Source organism: Pseudochaenichthys georgianus, chromosome 14 (assembly GCF_902827115.2).
Source record: "Pseudochaenichthys georgianus chromosome 14, fPseGeo1.2, whole genome shotgun sequence".
In the NCBI taxonomy this organism is placed as follows: domain Eukaryota; kingdom Metazoa; phylum Chordata; class Actinopteri; order Perciformes; family Channichthyidae; genus Pseudochaenichthys; species Pseudochaenichthys georgianus.
In genome coordinates this window covers 3,323,397-3,347,296 of record NC_047516.1, presented here as the reverse complement: position 1 = coordinate 3,347,296, position 23,900 = coordinate 3,323,397, and the positions used below count along the sequence as shown (strand labels likewise).

Below are 23,900 nucleotides of genomic sequence, written 5' to 3'. Positions count from 1 at the left end.
TTTACAAAACAATCAGAAAGAAATTACTTTTTACAATTACAAGAAATTAACATTAAGCGGTTTAAAGAGCGTATTTAAGAATAGGTAGATGCCGTTTTAAGTGTTTCCTGAACACTGAGCTCACCCTGGCTGACCACCACGAGAGCGAGACTCACAGTCTTCATGTGTTCACGTGTCTGCAGACCAGCGTCTGTTTAGAAAAAGCAGCTGGATATTGCAATATTTGAAAAAGACATCCCACCTTATATTGTCCCGCCGCGGTGTTGATTCTTCAGATGTGTGCTGCCAGAGTGTCAGACTCCTTTTTATCTGGACTTGTAGAGCAATTGATTCAAATCCAGTGTATCATTAACTCTAAAATGTGTTCTTATTTGCAAACAAAGCAACTTATCAAGGCCAGATGTGGATGCTGCAATCCCATGAACCCGCTAATCAACCTGGAAAATATCTAGATATTACAATTCTCATATTTTAATATTGCCAATCAATCAATCAATCAATCATCAATCAATCAATCAATCAATCAATCAATCAATCAATCAATCAATCAATCAATCAATCAATCAATCAATGTTTATTTATACAGCCCAATATCACACATGTTACATTTGTCTCAGTGGACTTCACAGTTTGTACAGAATATCAGTATGACAATACGACACCCTCTGTCCTTAGACCCTCTGTCCTTAGACCCTCTGTCCTTAGACCCTCACATCGTACAAGGAAACACTTCTGGAGAAAACCCACAGTTTAAAGGGAACATGGGAGAAACCTCAGGGAGAGCAGCAGAGGAGGGATCCCTCTCCAGGACGGACAGACTGCAATAGATGCCGTGTGTAAATTGAAGAGATAATACATTTACAACATAGGTAGTCCAGATGTTTGGAAATGCATGTGTGTATAATAGGAAGATGAATCCACAAGGATATCCATCCAGGACCGATGATCCAGGACCACAGCCACGACTCAAGATCCAGGGCTCGCGGATCGTGTAATGTAAGCCTTACGTAGTCTGAGTTATTCAGATGCACGTAGTTTAACTGGATGAAGACACCTGTGAAGCACATCTAGAAGATCTTGCCAAACAAGTCAAATTTGGCACCCTATATTTTGTAGGACAGTATGTTGATATAGCACCATCATTTTATTTTAAAAACATCAACAGATCGCAGCAAAAACGATAAAGACAGTTTGAAAGTTCATGAATAATTTCTGAACGTTTTGATTGTCTACAGATTTCCAGTGCAAAGTGTAATTACTGGATTATTCCCAAGAGGCCTGAACACTGTTTTGCAACAGCAACACACGTGAAGGGAAAGGCTCAGACAAACAAGGCAACGTTACATTGGGACATTCGATAAAGCAAAACGATAGAAAACAAAGGGGTGTTATAAGCACAAGCTACAGTTTAACATGCAGGCAGTCCCTCAGATTAAAACTGTGTGTTGCCTTAGGACTAACTCCCTCCTGACATCGTACAACACGTCTCTGCAAGAGAAAAAGGGTGGAAGTTTGAGATCAGAAAACGTATTGTTGTATTCCGTTTCATAAACCACATATCAGAAAAACGTAAAGATATCACGCCTGGTAAATAGCTTAGCAGAGGGTTATCATTCACTTTTAAACGCTGTAAACACGTGACGCACAAGTTGTACTAAAAACGAAACAGTTTCCCAATGGATTTGGCACACTGTCCTTCATAGGGCAGTGTGCGAAGTTAAAACATAAACATCATCTCATTTTAAAAACCTCAACAGATCCCACAAATAAGGATTTATAAAAATGTATAGGAGAGTTGAGCTTAAAAGACCAAATGACCGTTGACCCTGACTCAGTGTTACTTGAGAATCAGTCAATGTTTGTTTACATAGCCCAATATCACAAACCTTTGTCTCAGTGGACTGCACAGTTTGTACAGAATATCAGTATGACACCCTCTGTCCTTAGACCCTCTGTCCTTAGACCCTCTGTCCTTAGGGACCCTCACATCGTACAAGGAAAAACTTCCGGAGAAAACCCACAGTTTAAAGGGAACATGGGAGAAACCCAAGTCCACTCTCGAGTCTCCTCTCGAGTCTCCGCTCAAGTTCCCTCTCGAGTCTCCGCTCAAGTTCCCTCTCGAGATCCCTCTCAAGTCACCTCTCAAGTCACCTCTCGAGTCTATTCTCGAGTTCCCTCTCGAGTCTCCTCTCGAGTCACCTCTCGAGTTCCCTCTCGAGTCTCCTCTCGAGTTCCCTCTCAAGTCTCCTCTCAAGCCCCCTCTCAAGTTCCTTCTCCAGTCACCTCTCGAGTCTCCGCTCAAGTTCCCTCTCGAGATCCCTCTCAAGTCACCTCTCAAGTCACCTCTCAAGTCACCTCTCGAGTCTATTCTCGAGTTCCCTCTCAAGTCACCTCTCGAGTTCCCTCTCGAGTTCCCTCTCGAGTCCCCTCTCTAGCCCTCTCTCTCTCTCGAGTCTCCTCTCAAGTCCCCTCTCCAGTCCCTACTCGAGTCCCTTCTCTTGTCCCCACTCGAGTCCCCACTCAAGTGCCGTTGGAGGTTCCGCTGGGGGTCCTGCCAACTCCATGTTCTGTCCCGTTGGGGGTCCCGCCGACTACTCTTCTGCCGGGGTTCTGCCAGCCCTATGTCCTTTACAATTGGAGGTCCCGCCGACTACTCTTCTGCCGGGGGTCCTGCGCCGTTGGAGGTTCCGCTGGGGGTCCCAGCCGACTACTGTTCTGCCGGGGGTCCTGCCAACCCTATGTCCTGTGCCGTTGGCGGTCCAGCCGACATCTGTTTCGTCGAGGGTCCTGCCAACTCCATGTCCTGTGTTGTTGGGGGTTCCACTGAGAGTCCTGCCAACCCCATGTCCTGTTCCGTTGGAGGTCCCACAGTCACCTGTCTTGCCTGGGGTCCTGCCAACTCCTTGTCCTCTTCCGTGGGGGATCCTGCCGACACCTGTCCCGCCGGGGGTCCTGCCTACTCCTTGCCCTGTTGCGTTGGTGGTCCAATCGACACCAGCCCTGGCTCCATCCGGGGTCCCATTGACACCAGCCCATGTCATGTCCAGGATCCCGTCTACGCCTGTCCCATCGGCTCCGGTTCCTGTCCGGCCGACACCGGGTCCTGCCAGTCCTCCGGAGTTGTCCCGTCGCTGCCTTCTTGCCCGTCCTTGTGCCCGGCCCCCTGAGTTCCCCAGCCGCGGCCTTTGTCCTTGTGCCCGGCCCCCTGAGTTCCCCAACCGCGGCCTTCGTCCTCGAGCCCGGGCCCCTGAGAGCCGCGGTCTTCGCCCTCGAGCCCGGCCCCCTGACTTTCGCGGCCCTCGCCCTCGGGCCCGGCCCCCTGACTCTTCCAGCCGCTGCCTTCACCCTCATGCTCGGCCCCCTGAGTTCGCCCGCTGTGGCCTTCGCCCCTTTATGAACTCTGCCTTGCCCCCGGGCCGTCGGCCCGAGACCCCCACAATGCCGGATCGGGTAGTGACTGTCACTACCCGATCTGCCCCCCTGCCCGATCTGTATTGCGCATGTGCGAGATGGTCCGCCATATTGGACAACTCCGTACGGCAACCCAACTAGGACACTTGACACAGTGGCGTTTTGCAAATCACACAGAAAACTCAAAAAACCGAGAGAGATGAGTTATTGTTATTGCAATGTGACTTCACTATTATTTAACAACTCTTTTTATTCACAGTAAATATGTATTCAGTATGATAGCTGTCTAACAGAAGTTCATTTCTCACTTATTCTGACAATGTACTTAACCCCAAATAAAAGAACCCAATAAAAAGAGTTGTTAAATAATAATGAAGTCACGTTTATAATTGATTATAATTAACTTTGGTTTTAAGTATTCAACCTAATATGGAGATCTCAACAATATATACATATTGGCACACGTATTTTTATATACATTTGTTGTTATATTCGGGATTGTGAGAAACACTATTTCGATCTGTCTGTACACACAAACTGGAAGATTGACAATAAAGTTGACTTTGACTTTGATACTCACTGCAGGACACACACAACCAAACACACTAACAAACAAAGAATAATCACATACACCAAGAGATAAAAACGTTTTGTATGTATTGTTTATTTGATAGTATGAAGCCCTGAACAAGATTGGCAGGATTTATATTTCATAATTCGTAAATACATTATGTACTGAAATGCACATGCAGATATTATTATTATTTTTTTTAAACCACAAGAAGCTAAAATTACTTGAACTATAGAAGAAAATACAAATTTAAAGCCTTTATAAAAGTATACGTGATTAGTATGATGGAAAAATAGTAATGTTTCCATAGCATTTCCACAAAGAAGCTACACTCACAGTTTAATATATTTCATGATGCATTTTATGAACTTATTGGACACTACAATATTGCATATTGCATATCAGTAATATATTACTAGAACTTTACTGTAGGAGATATTTATGTTAATTGTTGGAATGTCATATTTTTATGATAGATATATCATGCAGTATTATTCTAGACACTTAGGGTAGTGATTGGATGCAGAAGGTTGTATATAAGGGTGCATAGTTGACAGGAAAGGGACAGCACAGATATAGGGCGCGTACACAGTTCTCACAAGGTCTACAGACAAGAAACACTCACTTGCAGAATTGGAAAATCTCTTAATGTTCAACAATTAAGAGTTTTGATTGTTTGTTATGTGGATTTGTTGTATTTGTGTTACTGTATGTTCAATAAAGGTGTATTTTGCACAATGTTGAGACATTGCTACTCTATGTACTAGGCAGGGCAGATTTTTGGCATAGGGCGCCAGATCTGGGGGGCGCTGCGCTGGTAGCTCTGGGAGGAAAAAACATTTTTGACCAAATGTTCGGCCTTGATGTAACAACATTCATAATTAAGTAAATGTAATACCCTTTTTCACCCCGGTTACACTTTTCATTTGCCCTGTAGGTTGGGCGCTGTGAGTGATGAAAGTGGGGGATGTTGGCTTATCAGGCGCCCGCAGCTGACAGCCAAAGTGCGAGCGTGGGAGCGAGAGAGCGAGCAAGGGAGAGAGAGAGAGGGCGCACCGGTACCGGCGCTGTTGTTATTAGAATCTGGTGCTAGCTGCGCTAACGGATATAAGAAGTAGATGTTTCTACAACCAGGAGGAGAGCTCTCCTGTCAGACTGAGAGGCTCCGTGAGGTAAAGGACTCTGAGTGTTTAGATAGTTCATTTTAGTCTAAGTTATCTCAGTGGGTCTGAAACGTTTTGATCACAAATTATGTAAACACATATTTCCAAGGCACTCCTTTATAATTATTAGGATAACTAAAAACAGGTTTGAAATCATTCCAATGTATACTATAGGACAGTAATCCAAAAATATTGTTTAAAATAGGGGAGATACAAAAATATGCATAAATAAATCAATGTTAACTAGGTCAAATAAGATATGAATGAACAACAAAAATAAAATAAGCTACATGTATTTGTTATTGGCTATGGTAGGTTATTGGTTATGTTCACATATTATTTGATTATTAAAATGTAAACCGATCTTTTTCATATGGCGGTTTTAGAGTTGTACCCCCTTGATCAGGTCTCTAGTAATTGTGTGCTCAAAGTGCACCAGATCGAAGCATTTTACTTTAAAATGTTCAAAAAAAATCTTCCCGGGGGGGGGGGCATACCCCGGACCCTCCTAGAGGATGTGACTTCCACCCCCCAATTAAAACATGTTCATACAATACTGAATACATTTGAAGCCATTTTGACGTATATTACCTATGTCAATAAGTTTCTGTTTTTGTAGTGTATTTGCCTTTTGAAGAGATTTTTCATTTCTTCTTTACATATAAAATCTCGCCTAGGGCAGCAAATTGTCTAGAACCGGCCCTGGTACTAGGCCTCAAGAGCCTTTCTTGTGCTGACACATAGAAACAAATTGACGGGGCGCACTTCGCACACACTAAAAAATGTCACGCGCTCCACGCTCACATTATGCTGGGCCCACGTGCCTTAGCACCGCTGCTATGACTCCATCCTAGGGGAAACACTGCATTTCATTTACAACACTTCTTTGTACGGTTACACTATGGCTGTTCAAGTGATCGATACAGTGATCGATTTGAATGCCTTGTCCCCCCGTAGGTAGTTAAAGTCATTATTGGGGTTAAAGTCCCCTCGTAGGGGGTTAAAGTCCCCTACGTGTGCCGTTTTGGTTTCAAAACCCTAGTTCGGAGGACACCAACAAAGTCCTAGAAAAGACAACTTAATCTTAACTAATGTGCATTTAAAGAAAAAAGGAATAATTTTGGCAAAAACTAAAAAGGTACCCTTAACCCTAACCCTAACCCTAACACTTGAAATAACTAAAGGACAAGTTAAACAAGAAAGTAGAAAGAAAGGGAGGTGATAGAAAACTATTTCTGCTAAAAAGTTATCAATGATTGAGAGTCAGACCTAAACATTTCAGATGTGTGTATCTCACACTGCACTGCAACTTTAATTCATCTACCTTTGCTTTTAAATGACTGTTTTTAAATGTCATTTCATAATATGTTTCTTAATGCTATTAATGTCTTTCATTTTTGTAAAGCACTTTCAATTGCATTGTGTTGAAATGTGCTGTATAGATAAACTTGCCTTGCCTAGGGTTAGCGATTGAGAAATTCTGGATTTGGCCCTGACCTGTCCATCACTGCTTGCACGAGGTGGACTCGCAGTTTGAAGCAATAGTTAATATAGTAGAATGTTTTCTTGTGGATATGTTTGGCTTTTGAATTTGTGACACATTTAATATAGCTTGCCCGAAAATACATTTATTCTTAGTGTTGCAAGTCTATTCCATAGACATTTGCCGCCTTTAGTAAAAGAATATATAATAAATTGTCTCTGGTGACAAACTTTCAAAGATACAAGTCGGTTAAAATGTCAGACATTTTAGGGGGATACAAAAAAACATGTTTTTGAATAGACCCCAAATGTTTACCACTTCTCATCTTCTGCATTGGTCCATACTGAGAAGAGGACAACCAAAAACAGAGCGGACACTGTGACATAGACGTAAAAGAAAATGATGTCCAATTTTTTAGCCACTCTGGTCCAGTAGTCGGGCTTCCTTCCTTCCTTCACCGCGTCACTCATCTCGTCTGGCTGCTTCACCAAGGAATTGGACTCCTCCATCGGTTGTCTTCTTTTGTCCTGCAGAGGTTTTTCAGTGGAGTGATCATGGACCATAACAACCATAACAAATTACCAGCTGTTCAATTTGATATACCAATTGTCAAAGAATATTTCTGTCTTTACTTCTAGATATTTAACCTTTCTGCCTGTTGACATTTACGACCAACCCTGAGTCTGGTATCTCCCGTAAGGAATGTGCTAATGCAGTCATATGGTGTTATTCTCTCTTTATGACCGGTCAACTCTCGGTCACAGAGCCTACAGGCAAGTGATTGAGTATTTCCAGATGTTGGGGGATATCTCCAGTGTTCCCAGTGTTTACGCCCCATCCCCCAATATGTGGATTAACTCTCTGTAAACTAGTTAAAAGGTGTATCGAGAGAGAGGCTCGTCAGATTTGACACGGCAACCCACCGTGCAGTCAGAATCTGTGGCTGCTGTGACTTGTGATGTGAATTTCTCCGGCCGATACTTGTAAATAAACATCAGTGTTTGACATCAAAGCTCCAACTCTCCTCGTGTCTCTCTGAGTCCTGACTCTCCATTGCTGCAGAAGTTTCCCTTACACCAATTGTTGTCAATTGTGGTGAGAATAAGTAGTTGGTACTGTAAACCATTTTTATACCAAACTGTTTGTTTTAAGAGTAACCCAATTCTCACCTCTTTGGCCACAGACAGCAGTTCAGATGGCGATTCATCAGACACATTACACACACACGCACAGTGCGTCCATTTCTTCACATCTGAAAGGAGATGGTTGACACAGGACAGCAGCATGTTCAAAATAATGTATTATTAATTGTAGATGTTTCTTTGTGTATTCCAAACATATGAGTAAATACAATATAACAATAGTTAAAACCCACAGGTTTAAAGAATGTGTTCAGTCTCACCTCCACAGTCCTCACTCAGGCGGCGGTTTTTATCTGCCTTTCTTTCTTTAGATGCAGAGTCTTTCTCAATCAGATACATCACCAAAATCGTCTCCAGAAGGCTGACCATCATCAAACCAAATATCCCAATGCAGTACACCGCTGAAGGGAAAAGGCAACATCATTAAAGTGGACGAAAGGCAAGCCATTGTTGTTCCTGCTTGAATTAAATGAAAGTCCAATAAAAGAATGACGCTGAGCTGCTTTACCTATAAGCGGTATTTTGTCTGAAGAGCAAGGCAGAATGTCGTTGAGAATAAGCTGCATCACAGTGACAGCGAGCAGCAAAGTGACCTCGAAGCCGAGCTTCTCTCCCCCGCTGTCAGAGATCATGAAGGAGGCCAAGTCCAGAACGAATAAGAGCAGGACCGGTACCAGGAAGTTGACAATATAGAGGAGAGACCGCCTCTTCATGGTGATCTGTGATCCGAGATGGAAAAACAGTGAATGTGTTCAAAAACATTATTTACTATAGGTTTATGTTATTTATTTGCATGAAATATGAAAGATATTGCTCCACTGAAAGATGAAGTTTATATAATTTAAATATATTTTTATATTTTGTCACAGTTGTTCAGGATGATTAAGTGGCCACCATCAAAAATGTGCGATTACAATGTATCCAATGAACAACAATGTCAATGGGTTTGCTCTTTTTTATTCTGCTGTTTAGAATGCAAGCTAAATAAAACCAGCAGGTGGAGCTGCAGACATTTCCATGCACATTTCTGCAGAAATAAATATAAGTAAAATGTACAACACACTTACAGTATAAATTACAACGCTTTGGTTTTGATGAAAACGTGGGACAGATTTGCCGTCGACTGTCATGCTGATGAACAGCCACTCAGACTCGTCCCTCATCATGGTGTGAGTCCATTCTGTTACCAGTGTATTGTTTTCAAATAAATCAAACTTCAACTCCTCCTCTGAGATGAAAGTGAAAACACAAGTCTGACATGTCTTATCAGATCAACACAGGATAAATGCATGTGCTGGTGTGTGCTCATGTGAAAATTAGCCTTTAAAGAGATAATTACCACAAACATACATATTGGAGATACATGTCTAGACACTTCTGAAAGCTCACCTGGGTAAATGATAGACTTGAAGGACAAGGTGCAGCTCTGAGTATCAAAAGGAAATTTGTAAACTTGCATCCTGCACGAGCTGACCACCATAAGGTCCCTCACATATTGAACGAAACCGTTCGAGTGAATGGTGATAAAGGGATTTGGAACAGCCTTGTCCTTCTCTATCCTGTATGACAACAAACATACATTTGTACAAATTATAGCAAACACTTTATGCTTCAAACTGATTTTCACATTGTGTAATACTTTAATACAATGAAACATTCATCTAAATTATTATACTATTGTTTAAGTCTGTATTTTGCTAAAATGTACCCTCATTACTTTACATATAGAAATACTATCCACACAGTATAACAATATCACACATTTCTATATCTTAAATATGATTAACCCGGCTCAAGTCAGTTAAGGGGTATCTGCTTCATTGTTCAAGGTTCAAGGTTCTTTATTTGTCATACGAACATAGCTACAGAGTAGTTATGGCGATGAACATCTTAGGTCACAGGCTTCTCCAACAGCGCAACACAATAATACAGAAAAACAGAAAAATATAGTGCAAGTAAATATTAAAAAGTAAATACAAAAAGAATAATAGTTTCAAAAAGTGAAATAGTGAAATAAGAGTCTATATCAAGCTATTGGAATGATATATTAGAGAAATAGATAAATAATTACTAAGTAGCAGATGAATGTTATGGATCTTGTTTCAACAGTTCAGGTGTTTAACAGTGTTATTTTCTGTGGGATGAAACTGTCTCTGAATCTGGTGGTTTTAGTCCGGATGCCGCGGTAACGCCCGCCAGACGGCAGCAGACTGAACAGTTTGTGGCTGGGGTGATGGGGTCTTTTATAATCCGGAGGGCTTTCTTCCTGAGCCGCTGGGAGTAAAGGTCCTCATGGATGGCAGCTCCTTCCTGGTGATGTTCTGTGCATTTATATCACTCACAGGCTCCGCCCTCTACTGGACTCTATGGGTACTACCGTATCCTGCGTTGCATTCCCCCACTGAGACTTCTATAGACGTAGTCGGCCTAGGGCGGGCATACCTGAATGCACGCACATCACACCGTATATAAGGAGGCCTTGCCTCCTGCCCATCGTCCTTTGTAGTCTGTCATTGTTCTTAGTCCCGCCCACATGTTCCGGGTGTTACAACCTTTGAAGTCGTATTCCACCTCCTCTTTGTACTGTCTCTTTGCACTGCTAATTGCTCTCCGGAGTTCCTACCTAGAGTTCCTGAACTCCTCCAAATCTCCAGCTCTGTGCGCGATAGTGCACGCTTTCAGTTTACCACGCAACTCGCCGTTTATCCAGGGCTTTTGATTTGGGAATGTTCGTACAGAAACCTTCGGTACCACGTCATCGATGCATTTCCCAATGTAGCAGATGACCGTGTCCGTGTGTGTTGATGTTATTGTCCTCAAACACACTCCAATCCGTAGATGCAAAGCAATCCTGCAGTGCTGAATCTGTCTCCTCACTCCATCGTTGGAGTGTCTTTGTTCCTGGTCTGTCCCTTTTAAGTTTCTGCTTGTAAGCAGGCAGCAGCAGCAGTGAGATGTGGTCTGATTTGCCGAAGGGAGGGCGAGGGAGAGCCTTATATCCATGTCGTAAAGGGGAATAAACATGGTCCAGTATGTTTCCCCCGCGCGTCGGGCAGCTGAGGTGTTGGTAGTACTTCGGCAGGACCTTCTTCTCATGTTAGCGGTGTTAAAATCCCCGGCCACAATGAACGCCGCTTCTGGCCGTGAAGTCTCGGTCTTGTCAATAATCCCAAACAGCTGATCGAGTGCCGTGTTGTTGTCGGCTAGCGGCGGAATATACACTGCTGCACAACAGATGTGAATTCTCTCTGTAGGTGAAAAGCCCGGCACGTGATCATGAGGTGCGCTAAATGAGCGGAACAGTCCGAAGAAATAACCTTCACATATCTGTGCACCAGTTGTTATTAGTCATTACACACACACCGCCACCTTTACTTTCCCCCAAGTTAACAGTCCGGTCCTGACGAAAAATAGTGAATCCGTCAGGAACAATGGCGGAATCCGGGATAGCGGGGTTGAGCCAAGTCTCAGTGAGAATTAACACGTTACAGTTCTTAATGTCCCGTTGAAAAGCAATCCAACTTCTGAGTTCATCTAGTTTATTTTCAATGGATTGAACATTAGCCAGAAGAATACTCGGAATAGGGGGTCGGTTTTCTCGTTTCCTCAGTCTGACCAGCAACCCGGCGCGGGGGCGGGACCCTCGCTTGGTCTTCCTCCTGCGTCTCTCAGGTGGGACAGCAACAGGTAACCATGGCGAATCTCCATTGTCTGTCGGTGGGTTATGGTCCACGAAGTTTCGGATATGAAGAAGTTCCTCTGTGCTATATTGTATCGCAGAGTTGGTGCGGTCGGCTTGCATGTTGCGAACCATGTTAAAAGTAAAACGGCAAACAGTAAATAAACACGCACAAAATACGAAAAAGGGCAAAGTTGGAGAGGAGCCAATCGACAATGCGGCCATCTTCACCGCCGCATTAGGGTGTGTATTGCATTCTAACCACAGCTGTTTTCCACGCAATACATTGGTGTAAAAATATAATTGTAAAAAAACAATATGTTTAAACCTTGTTGCCTCATCTTTTTACATCCATATGATTTATTGTGCATGTCCTTCTTAATAATAACAGGCTCCATCACCATTTACTGTTGTGAGTGTGTGGATTTGTGAGTATGCACAACAATTCCAACTTACATCTCTTCGATCATTAGATCTGGCTTCCACAACAAATCAGCAGGAACAGTCATCTTATCAAGGCCACCAAAGTGTTGTGGTTTCCAATAAATATGCGGATCTTCCCATTTCTACACAGGAAAACAAGGAAGAAGGGAAGAAAATAAAGACCTTTAAGATGCAATCTACAGCAACTAATTTCAACCTACAGTATAGGGAAATCACAAATTGGATCTCAAAACAAACTCACCATATCAATCCAAACGAAAGAAACGAAAGTCTGGTCAATCTCTTTCTGTAACCGAAGAAATAGTGTGAACATTTTTACCACTTTAAGGTAGCTGACCTTCTATATGCGAAACTGTTATAAAACATTGCACTTTTAAATTAACATGCTGACTACCTTCAGCAAGTTGAAAAGAAGTGAAAGCTCCTTTGTAAACCCACTTTGTGATTTCGCTGCATTAACGGGATCACACTAAGCAAAGCCCCAACGATGTTTCTTCAAGGTAGCTTTGGGGGAGAAACTGATTAAAGGTATTATTTTCGGGGTGACATAATCGTTGGGGACACTTTTTCGCACTATTCTGACCTGTATATGCTTCCTTCAATAGTGATAGTATTACGCTGTTTCCTAGAGGCACTAGTACTGATCTGTTACAGATCGTACTATGAGACTCACCCTGCGGTGATCCGCAACATCCCGTCTCTTGACGCCTTTAAAAGGGCCCTCAAGTCCCACCTGTTTGCCAAGGCCTTCGGCCCCTGATACAGCATTCCAACTATCCGTTCTTCGACGCACACAATTCTTTATTATTCCGCCGGGTTATTTTGCACCTCTTCTTCTCCCACATTCCACATCGCAGAAACTCCGTTCAAACATCAAAACGTTTAGCTCGGTCGGGAATCAATGGCTATTACTTTTCTTATTCATAACTTTCATAATTCCAGAGATACATCCCATAATTCATCACATTTTTAACATGGAAGTCAATGGAGAAACTCTTCAGACTTGAACAATCTTCATGCAACTTCAACTGCTAACTGCTCCTTCATACTTTCACTCAGAAACCTCATTCCAACTTTAGAATGTTACACATCTTTTTGACATTATTCCTGTAACACAACTTTTAAATCTGATTCATACTTTTAGAGATATTAAATTGTTCAGACCTTGTTAAAGAGGTTATAGAGTGTGTGATGTCACAGCTAGAGTGGAGGACAGATTTGATTTTGCTTTCATATTTCTTTTAAACCTGCCATAATTCCCAAACCCTACACTCCTGAGACATAATTTTTCATGAGAAACGTAGGAAAACATCTCATAGCTTGAAAAAAAAAAAAGATTAAGCAAAATAATTAAACAAAATGCCTCTTGAGGGCACGAAGTGACAAAAACTTTCAACATGTCTCCATTAAAGCCCATTGTAAGTTCAGCGTCATCTTTCCCCACCACAGCAGCCACTAGGGGTTTCACAACTACCTATATTTACTAGTCGACAAGTTTTTCAAAATAGTAGTCGACTAGTCGACTAGTTGTTACTTCATAATAAAGACACACAAAGAGAGGTGTACAACTGTATTTTGTATTGCAATTCATACAGTTACGTTACACGCTGTAACAAAGCAGCATTTTCATTTGTGTTAAATGCTGTTACATGGCTGATTAAATTAAAAACAGTAACTGGACTCACCAAATCTACTGCAAAAAACTCTGTTAAGAACATAAATGCAACGTAAATCCACTGCGCATTGCGCAACACTTTACTCGATATTACTGTCCTCCTCGATAACGATGTCCACCCTTCCAGGTTTTTTGTTTTGCGTTAAGGAAGACAAAAGCATCAACATGTGAGGGAAGGAGAGGAGTAATAATGATGCTGTTTCAATTACATTAGTATGCATACAAAGTGAAAGGTGGTCCCGCCCCCAATTATGCTAATGAGCTAAGTCCCGCCTCCCTTTGTTCGAGGTGTTATCACATGTCGGTGTGATATCACACGTAGGTGTGATATCATTTGATGTGAGGGGTGATGTGTAATCACACGTAGGTGTGAAATGCCCCTCTGTAGTAGCGCCTTTGTTGTCTAATTAATTAGCCTTTGATGTCTGTCATTGATGTGAGGGTTGAGGTGTTATAACATGCCGGTGTGATATTGCACCGGCATGTTATAAGCCTTTGATGTTAATCTATGTGTTGATTAAGGCAGTCTCTTTGAAGTTGTGTGGAGCACGCTCGTGAACTTTTAGTGCCGGAGCTAAAACTGAAACTGTAGAGCGCATAATTGCGGCGTATTTGCACATAAGATGAGGACCCCTTAATGTCAGACGTGTTTTGCTGGAGCATTTTGCAGCACCTCAGCGCCAATGTCTGTTTTTTTTCCGCCATTTTGTTCATGACTAGTTGACTAGGGCCTACAGCGCTAACTAGTGGTAGAGGTAGTCGACTAGTCGATTAGTTGGTGAAACCCCTAGCAGCCGCACACCTTTAGTTAAACTGCCAAAACGGCCCCATTATTAACCCGAAAGTACACAAAAAGCACACTTCAGATGCTCAAGTTCCTTGACATGCTTCACGCTTTGAAATTTCACTGATATCTGTTACGGTTCTTCAATAACACGTTCACATGTAAGAGGTTTATCTCTCATTCAGAACAATGAAAATGCTCTCCTCTCACTGATTACTGCACATCACCATGGAAACCTTTGATCTCTGGACACGTCGATAGCTCAAATATAAACACCTGTGTCATGTAACACGATGATGTCATAACTCCAACTGCAGCAGACTTCAGATAATGGTAAATGGTCCTGCCCTCAACAGCTCTACGTCAATTATGGGGTGTCATCATATGCTGTTTCCATGGAAACGCATCCCTCGCCATAAAACACGATGTCGCTGTAACTCCAATGGACACAGTCCGATCGTCCCCCAACTTCGCTTGTATATCACCAGTCCATGCCTCAACAGCTTTGCGCCAAATCTGAGATCTAACCATAGGTTGTTGCCATGGAAACGCATCCCTCGCCATAAAACACGATGTCGCTGTAGCTCCAATGGACAAGGTCCGGTCATCCCACAATATTCACCTGTATATCACCTCTCCATGCCTCAACAGCTCTACGTCAAATCTGACATCTCACCATATGCCGTTTCCATGGAAACACATCCCTCGCCATAAAACACGATGTTGTCGTAACGCCTATGAAAAGGGTAAAAACAGAACCAGACTTCAGATAATGGTTAACGGTCCAGCCCTCAACAGCTCTACGTCATCATATGCCGAAACGCATCCCTCGTCATAAAAGACGATGTCGCTATAACTCCTATGAAAATGTTCAAAAAGTGCTCACACTTCACATGTGTGCTTAACAGTCCAGCCGTGAAGACATCTACGGGTCAGTTTTGAGATTTCTTCAAACGCCGTTGCCATGGCAACACAATGCTCACCATGAAACAGTTTTCTCATAACTTCAGTGAAAATGCTCCAAACGGCCCAAAACTTCACAGGTTTGGTAACGATGCAGCCATCAACGCATCTAAGCGTATTATGGGATGTCATCAAATGCCATTGGCGTGGCGACAGATCATTCGCCATCAAGTTTGTTCAAAAGTTTGCAGTTAAAATATTCTGCTGCTTTTCCAAGCCTTTTTACTTTATTTTCTTCTCTCATCACACATTCAAGCCCCCAGTGTTCATGTATCATTTCAATCTAAATTCTTCTTACACATTACATTTCAGCATAGCAATTTAGCGTCAGCTTTTCAGCATAAAGCATTCCCACTAGCAATTTCTTCAGGAATTGTATTCTCTAGTTATTATTATTATTATTATTATTATTATTATTATTATCATTCAGGAAGAATTGCATGCTATATTGAAATGTATGCGGAGCTGTTTGTTGAGGCTTTTGTTGTTATTAAACTAACTTATCCTATATTCTGATTTGACTTTACTGATACCTATTGCTTTTTTGGCTGTCATGTGTATTACCATGTGTTTGTAAGGTTCAATTGTTTTATCTTTGTTTTTGTTGTTTTTGGATGCTTTCCACAGCAACAAATAATGATTAAAAGTTGCACTTACCACACCTAGAATTGCCAGAATTGACATTTGGACATGGACCCATGTTGGTTCCTTGTAGTTTCTGGCAGGCCGGACCAACTGTTTCTTGTTTTTGGTCAGGTTCAGGCAGTTTTAAAACATCTTCATAGGGGAACCCACTTTCTATTGGGAGGACATCAAAACAATAGCTCTATCAGAGAGTTACTTTATAGGAAAAACTACAAGGAAAAGAAGATCTCAGTTTTACCTCTCTCTCTCTCTCTCTCTCTCTCCTCCCATGTCCTTAACCAACTGATTATGGGCATTCACTCATTCAGTTAAACCAACAAGATGTTGCCATGATCACCATCAGCCAGTCAGTAGTTGCTGTCGGTGCTGTGGTCATTTACCACACCGTACTTATGTTTAGTCAACATACCCAATGCCCACATTGAGCTCATCAGAAGACTACTCCTCATCACACACAGAGCTTTAGTCTCTTCCTCATCTCATCATCACCAGGGTTTAGACTCCACAGCTGGGTCCGTACTCTACTTACATGTGCCACTTAAAAACAAGTCTTGTCTTATCTGTTTTAATATCCAGTGGTTGTGGTCACTGAAAGGTCATCATTAGATGGGTGTCGGCAGGACAGCAGGGATTTGTGTCATCAGTCCTCTGATAACGTTTAAATGTGAGCATTTTCCCAATTATTTTTTTACATTTAAATCGGGCTCTCCATTTGAGGTCCATCTGCCCCACATTTTCAAAATTCTCCAACGTCAGATCTCATGCGTTCAACAAACCAAATTTAGTTTCTTTATATAATTGTTCTGTTTGCTGTTCACACCAGTGACATATCTATCAGTTTTATTACCAAAAACTGTGTTAAACTTATCCAGTGCTGACAACAGACAAGTGAATTCATTTTTAAAGAGTCATATTAATAAAGTAGAAATAGAATAACACATAATTACTGTGTACTTACTCTCTCTGTCATGATCACATGGCCCTTGTTGTTCCAAGTTATTGATGGTTTTTCCACATGAAAGAAAAAAGTATACAGCTCTTGAAGTGATTCAACTGAAGCAGGTTAAAGTGGTGTGCATCTGTTAGCAAAAGCTAAGAACACAATTTTAAAATATTTTCATTCTCGTCGTTTAACAACCTAAAATGTGAGATTTCAAACATATAAATAAATCGAAATTCACTCACACATTTTCTCACGGATATATAAAATCTATAAATAAGATAAATCCTCTATACATTTAATTACTTGACAAATGGTGAATGTGTACATATTTGCTTCAAAGCTTTTATTTGATTTAAGATCATCCTGAAGCTCTAAAAATGAAAATGATTAAACTACATTACATTACATTTCATTTAGCTGACGCTTTTATCCAAAGCGACTTACAATGACCAATTACAGGGACATTCTCCCTGGAGTAACTAAGGGCTGAGTGCCTTACTCAAGGGCACACTAGTGGTGGTGTTGCAGGCAAGATTTGAACTCACAACCTTCCGATCTTCAGCCCACCTCACTATCGATTTAGACCACCACTACATAAAATAGATATGATTTTACTTACGCATACAATGAGTACATGTCGACAAGAGTTTTTCGAGGATGTGGATTTGATCTCTGCTGAGCTGAACAGAAGATTTGATCATGATGGCATGAAGCTAGCAGCTCCCAGAGAGAACGTGCTCATTGAGGAAGCTAACAGTAGGGGCCAACAACAAACCCTGGATCTAGAGTCTCTTCATCTTCCACAGCTAAACTCTGATGTTGACCATTACCGACTGGACCTCCAGCTTAAGATGCTTGGAGATGCCATTGGTGATTCTCCCTGTCACATGACATAGCCACAAATGTGGCTACACTCCATCCACAAGCAAGAGGGATTTTCCAAGACGTTGAAAAACTGATACAACTTTGCCTTTGTCTGCCAATCTCGGTTGCTTCATCAGAACAGTCTTTCTCCACCCTACGCCATCTGGAAACATGGTTACGGAGTAATATGACACGGGTCTTCATTAGTGCCACCCCAGAGAGGAAGGCTACATTTGGAGTTTTGTGAAGCCCCAACACAAGGTAAGATGATGTTTTCCTTTAATGCTGCCGCTGTGCAGTGTTTTGCCTTGTCAATCAGTTAAAGTTGAATTAATCCATCCATCCATCTTCTCCCGCTTATCCGTGGTCGGGTCGTGGAGGTAGCAGTTCCAGCAGAGAGCTCCAAACTTTCCTTTCCCTGGCCACATCAACCAGCTCTGACTGGGGGGTCCCAAGGCGCTCCCCGGCCAGCGAAGAGATATAATCCCTCCACCTGGTCCTAGGTCTACCCCTCGGTCTCTTCCCAGCTGGACGTGCCTGGAACACCTCCCTAGGGAGGCGCCAGGTGGCATCCTTACTAGGTGCCCCGAACCACCTCAACTGACTCCTTTCGATGCGAAGGAGGAGCGTTTCAACTCCGAGTCCCTCCCGGATGACTGAACTTTTCACCTTATCCCTAAGGGAGACGCCAGCCACCCTGCGGAGAAAACCCATCTCGGCCGCTTGTATCCGCAATCTCGTTCTTTCGGTCATGACCCATCCTTCATGACCATAGGTGAGGGTAGGAACCAAAATGGCCCAGTAGACAGAGAGCTTTGCCTTCTGACTCAGCTCTCTTTTCGTCATAGCGGTGCGGTAAAGCGACTGGAGTACCGCTCCCGCTGCTCTGCAGTTACAACTCTCCGCCAACAGATGGAGGTGCTGCAGCCCCCTCAGCACCCCCCCTTCCCGCGTCCATGGTTATCTGAGACTCTCAAGCCTCATCCCAATACCCCTCCTCGACTCCTCTCTTCCCCTCCTCCGGGACTTGACCCGGAAATCGATCAAGACACGCCATTTTGAAGGACGTCCCAATAGCTGAAATGCCCACGGAGGAGTCGAGGAGGGGTGCGGGAGGAGACGAAAGGGAGAATACACGCGAGCAGACTACGTGGAAGTACTTTCACTACTCTCGTATAAAAGTCCCGCCTCCACCTTCACAGCTGGTCGATTTCAACAGAGGAAAACGGAGAACTGGAAGATGAGTGGAAAAGCGTCACATAAATGTATAAGTGCTCACAGCTCCGTGGGAATTATTATGTGCAATTCATTTCTAGAAGGCTTTCACATTACTATCATTATATTTGTATTTAAATGTAGGCTACATTTTACACAAAAACGGAACACAAAAGCAGGACCAACCATCATACATTGAATACCTTGACTAACAAGAGAAAGATTCATTCATTTAAATAAATATTTAACAACAAATGGGCCGGTTCTAAAGGTTATTCAGTTAAGTCCGATGAGAGGGGATACAGCTGTGCGCATGTCTTCATTAACAGACGTAGTTTAAAAGTGACGTTTGAGTGAACGAGGACATCCCAATTAATACCTGAGGACTCCTCTGTCCTCGCTTCACCTCCTCGTGTCTCTCGCTCGCATCTTATGGAGGCGGACCTAAGACGCAAGGAAGGGAAGCGAGTGAGGGAAAGGAGGAGTCGAGGAGGGGTATTGGGATGAGGCTTCAGTCTGACAGGAGAAAGTTCTCCCTCCACCTTGTTGTTGAAAAAGCTCCTTATATCCGTTAGCCTAGCTAGCTAGCACCAGATGCTAACCACAACGATCTCCAGTACCGGTGCGCACTCTCTCTCTCTATCGCTCGCTCGCGCACGCACACGAAATGGCTCGTGCCACACAGAGCAGAGCTTGAATGAAACACAGAGACCCAGAGGTATGTACTGCAGCATATTATTTTCGAATCAATCGTTTTTCAAATTATTCACATAAATTCAAAAGATACATAATTTCTTGGGGGTGCTTAGGGTGTGCTATGGCTATCTTAGTGGGAGCTGCAGCACCCCCTAGCGCCCCCCTGGCGCCGCCTATGGCCGGTATCAGTATGTTACTTCGGCATCATTTTGAAACGAGTATTACAATTAAAGGTGGGGTAGGTAATTTTGGAGAAACCAGCTCGAGTCGCTAGAATTTGAAAATACACAGCCGGAAAAAATCTGCCGCTTCCTCACAGAGCCCCTCCTCCAACACACACGAAAGTGCACATGACCAATGAGGGCACGAGATCAATTTGTGCACAGATGGAAGGCTGACAGGCAGGTAGGCCATCCAGTTACTTTAACCGGGCCGGCTCAGATGATTGGTCGTGCTTTTTACAGCGCCACGGCTTCCACAGGTGACATTTTTTATGGATTTGTTGTCAAAGCACTTAAGATATTCATTGCTATCGGGATGTTAAGAGCATTCCATGGAATATAACAAAAAGTGTATCTCGAGCCGGTTTCTCAAACTTACCTACCCCACCTTTAAATCACGGTAAAATATGTTCATTTTGTTGTAGTTGGTATCTATCATAGTATTTACATGGAGATAAGCTAGATAATATTTGCATCGCTCTAATCGCTTGAGTTTCACCGCGGCTGTCAGCTGTGTTTACTCCTGTCATTCAAACAGGATGTGCTGGAGAGGTTGCGGTGCTTATTTCCATGCAAATACTATGGTAGATACCAACTAAAGTAAAATGAACATATTTCACCGTGATTTAATTGTAATACACGTTTCAAAATGATGCCGAAGTAACAACATACTGATACCGGTTAGCAGTGGCGGCGCCAGGGTATGGCTGGGGTAGGCTACAGCCATACCAAGAAATGGCTTAGCCCTACCTTAGCCCGACCATGAAAGTAAGCATGTTGAGAACACGGATTGCGAAAATCGTGTCCATAACACACAAACTGATCCTGCTGTAACAACAAGTGCATGTAACAACAAGTGCACGTTTCTGACGCAATATGGTTGAGACCACTCGGGCTTATGCTAGAGGGGTGTAAGGAATAGTCTAAGTAGTGGGGGAGTTTTATACACTAAAGGTGTGAAAATTCTCTGGCGTTATAATATCAGCGCGGCCGCGGTCAGATCAAAATGCCTCCGAATGCAATTTGAATAGACCTACAGCCAATCAGAGCAACGAAACGTTGGATCTGCTGCGTCGTGCATTACTGATACGTCGATACGTCACGTTCACAGTGAAAAGTCCCCAAACTCGTGCAGAGTAAATTGCAGACAGACAGCAGAATTTCAAGGATTAATTGTATATTTCGGATGGATAGATTTGTTCTTAAACGCCCTCCCATTGAGATACAAGTCGAACAGGTGCCAGAGTCACACGACCCACCTGAAGAGTGAATAGTGAGTTTTGAATATATTTTGTAATAGTCATTTGAAAAAGTGTTTTGTATGACAATAGAGACACAGGCCACCTGTTGTGTGCTGTGTCTGTCTCTCTCTGTTTACCTGTGTCTGTGTCTCTCTCTCTTTGTCTCTCTCTCTGTCTCTCTCTCTGTCTCTCTCCCTCACTCTCTCTCTCCGTGTCAATTCTATATGCCAACTTTTCTTGTTTCTGCCGCTGCGTAGCATGTTGTAACAACGTGGAATTAGCAGAATAGGCTATTGTATTGTTTAACTCACACCTGTTGCTCTCGATGTAATTTAGCTGATACAAGGAGACTAATAAAAGCGAATTAAAGCCTCACGCTTGGCGTTTCACTGTCAAGGGTGGCGATATAGCGTGTATGTAATTACATTACAAATACTGATTTGAGCCCCACCACTGTATGGGTTAGCCCTACCATAGATTACCCAACAAAAATACTCTGGAGCCGCCACTGCCGGTTAGTAAAAACCATGAATTAATGCTTTGACAAGTCTGCAGACAGACGGCAGGTGAAAAATCTTTAAAAAAAAATCTCAGCCATAAACAATTGTCCTTTAGCTGTAAAATCAGTTTTAAACACATTAACCATTACTGGTTTCAATTTCGATTTCAATTTTGTTGAAATAGACCGACACAAACACACACAAACACACAGAGAAAAGCATACTGTACACACTATTTGTTCCCCCTTTTTTACCCGTTATTACTTGACACTTCACCGTACACCCCAGCACTCCGCTCTGAACCAGCCAAACGGCTCGCTGCACCCTCACAGCGAGGGGGACCCAAGTTCCCATCAGCAAAAACACGTCGGTTTGCTACCCTGGCTGCGAAATGGTGGAATGAGCTCCCCATTGACATCAGGACAGCAGAAAGCTTACATATCTTCAGGCGCAGACTGAAAACTCATCTCTTTCGACTTCACTTCAATAAACAAATTTAAAAAATCACTTATATACTAAGCACTCATATGCTAACTAAGGACTGGCTTATCTAAAGCCAGTTGAGTAGCACTTAAAATGGTTTGGCTCTATGAAACCTAATGTACTTATATGATTCTGTTTTCTTCAAGTTTGTATCTTTTTGGTCGAACGTCGCTTTGGATAAAAGCGTCAGCTAAATGCAATGTAATGTAATGTCAACAAAGCATTTTGAATTGAATATACTGCAGGTTTCCTGAACACTGAACTCACCCTGGCTGACCACCACCAACACCATGAGAGCAAGAATCACAGTCTTCATGTTTTCACCAGTCTGTACACAAATCTGTGTATGGAAAAAAGAAAAGGTGCAGTGTGACAAATTAAAAGCTACTTTTAAGTTGAAGCATTTCAATAAATGCACATTTGAAAAGAGAACTCAAAGATATCTAACCTTGTATTGTCCCACTGCGTTGTTGATTCTTCTGATCTGTGCTGCCAGGCTGCAAGTTTAGGACTTGTTGAGCAAATGAATCAATCCAGCGTCAATGAAGCCTTTACTTAAGGGCTCCAGGGTTAAGAGTGATGCTGCCACAGACTTGATTCAAACCGTAGCAAGACTCAACAGGAGCTGGACATGTCTTGGAGGTGCCTGCACAGTAACACTTCAACGCTTCAGAAACATTTAAAAATGTTACAATGTCAAACCATTGTAAAGAATATACTGCTCAATTTTCCAAACCACAAATGATTGTTGTTAGGAAAATATCACTCGACACCAGGTTGAGAATCAATAATCAGGTTCTAGTTTATTCTTGCAAGAAGGAGCAGAGTTAAAGAGAAAGTTTCCCCCATCATCCAAACCCATCAATTTGAGTACATATCGTCCCCTTGAAAACCGTTACTGAACTGATTTTGGATATTTGTACTTTGATAACCATTAATCTGCCTTCAATGTTGACAATTTTCTGGATCTGCTCGGGGATTCTTCAAGTCCCGCCAAATGATGGGTGACGTCATTGCGGGCACAGCGCTCCAGCTGCACCGTCCAGGATCCCAGCATCTGCATGTAAACGCACGACGGCGCACACAGCAGCAAGCTCAGACAGCGATGACAGTTTAATGTTGAACGTGTCTGAGAGCTCATATGAGGCTGAAGGATCGGTTTGTATCTGTTAGAAGTTTAGGAATTAGGTGCGTCAATATGTGCGATCATACAGTCATGTAGCCAGTGGTGGACTGGGACTAAAAATCATCCCGGGACTCTCGACCGGTGTAGGTACCAGATGTGTTCGGGGTACCAGATGTGTTCGGGTGTATTTCCATCGCACCCGTCATCCGTCATATACTCACCTCCCTCTGCTCCCAGCGCTCTGCTGCCACACACCGGCCGTCTGCGGAACTGCAGCCGGAGGAACTCGGGACAGCTTGTTATGTGTGGGGTGCTATGGTGTGGTCCCATGTACTTGTTCACATAAATAATGTTTCTAATTATTTACAATTAAAAAATATATATATTTACTTTAGCCAACACTTTTATAAGGCCACTAGATTAGATAATTACAAAATGAGAAAAAATTACTATCTTCTACATATAATAACGGACAAAGTAAAGAATGAAGTGGAGGCTATGCCTGTTTGAAGTTGTTGCTATGGAAACAACATGACGGAGAAAAAGTATAATCTTCTACATATAATAACGGACAAAGTAAAGAATGAAGTGTCGGCTATGTTTAAATGTTCGGAATTTGACCGTGATGGCCCTCTTGAGTTGCCGTAAAAT

General features: G+C 42.7%; 1 protein-coding gene across 1 annotated transcript; it reads right to left on the bottom strand.

The window, feature by feature from the left end:
• Positions 1-6,939: 6,939 nt before the first annotated feature.
• Positions 6,940-22,439, bottom strand: LOC117458571 (5-hydroxytryptamine receptor 3A-like). Its single transcript, XM_034099147.1, has 10 exons — positions 22,391-22,439; positions 12,288-12,343; positions 12,135-12,179; positions 11,906-12,015; positions 9,160-9,329; positions 8,838-8,998; positions 8,279-8,489; positions 8,031-8,171; positions 7,798-7,880; positions 6,940-7,155 (listed from the first exon to the last, which is right to left on the bottom strand). Exons 1-10 carry the CDS (start codon positions 22,437-22,439, stop codon positions 6,940-6,942), a joined length of 1,242 nt encoding a protein of 413 aa, XP_033955038.1.
• Between the last annotated feature and the right edge of the window lie 1,461 nt (positions 22,440-23,900).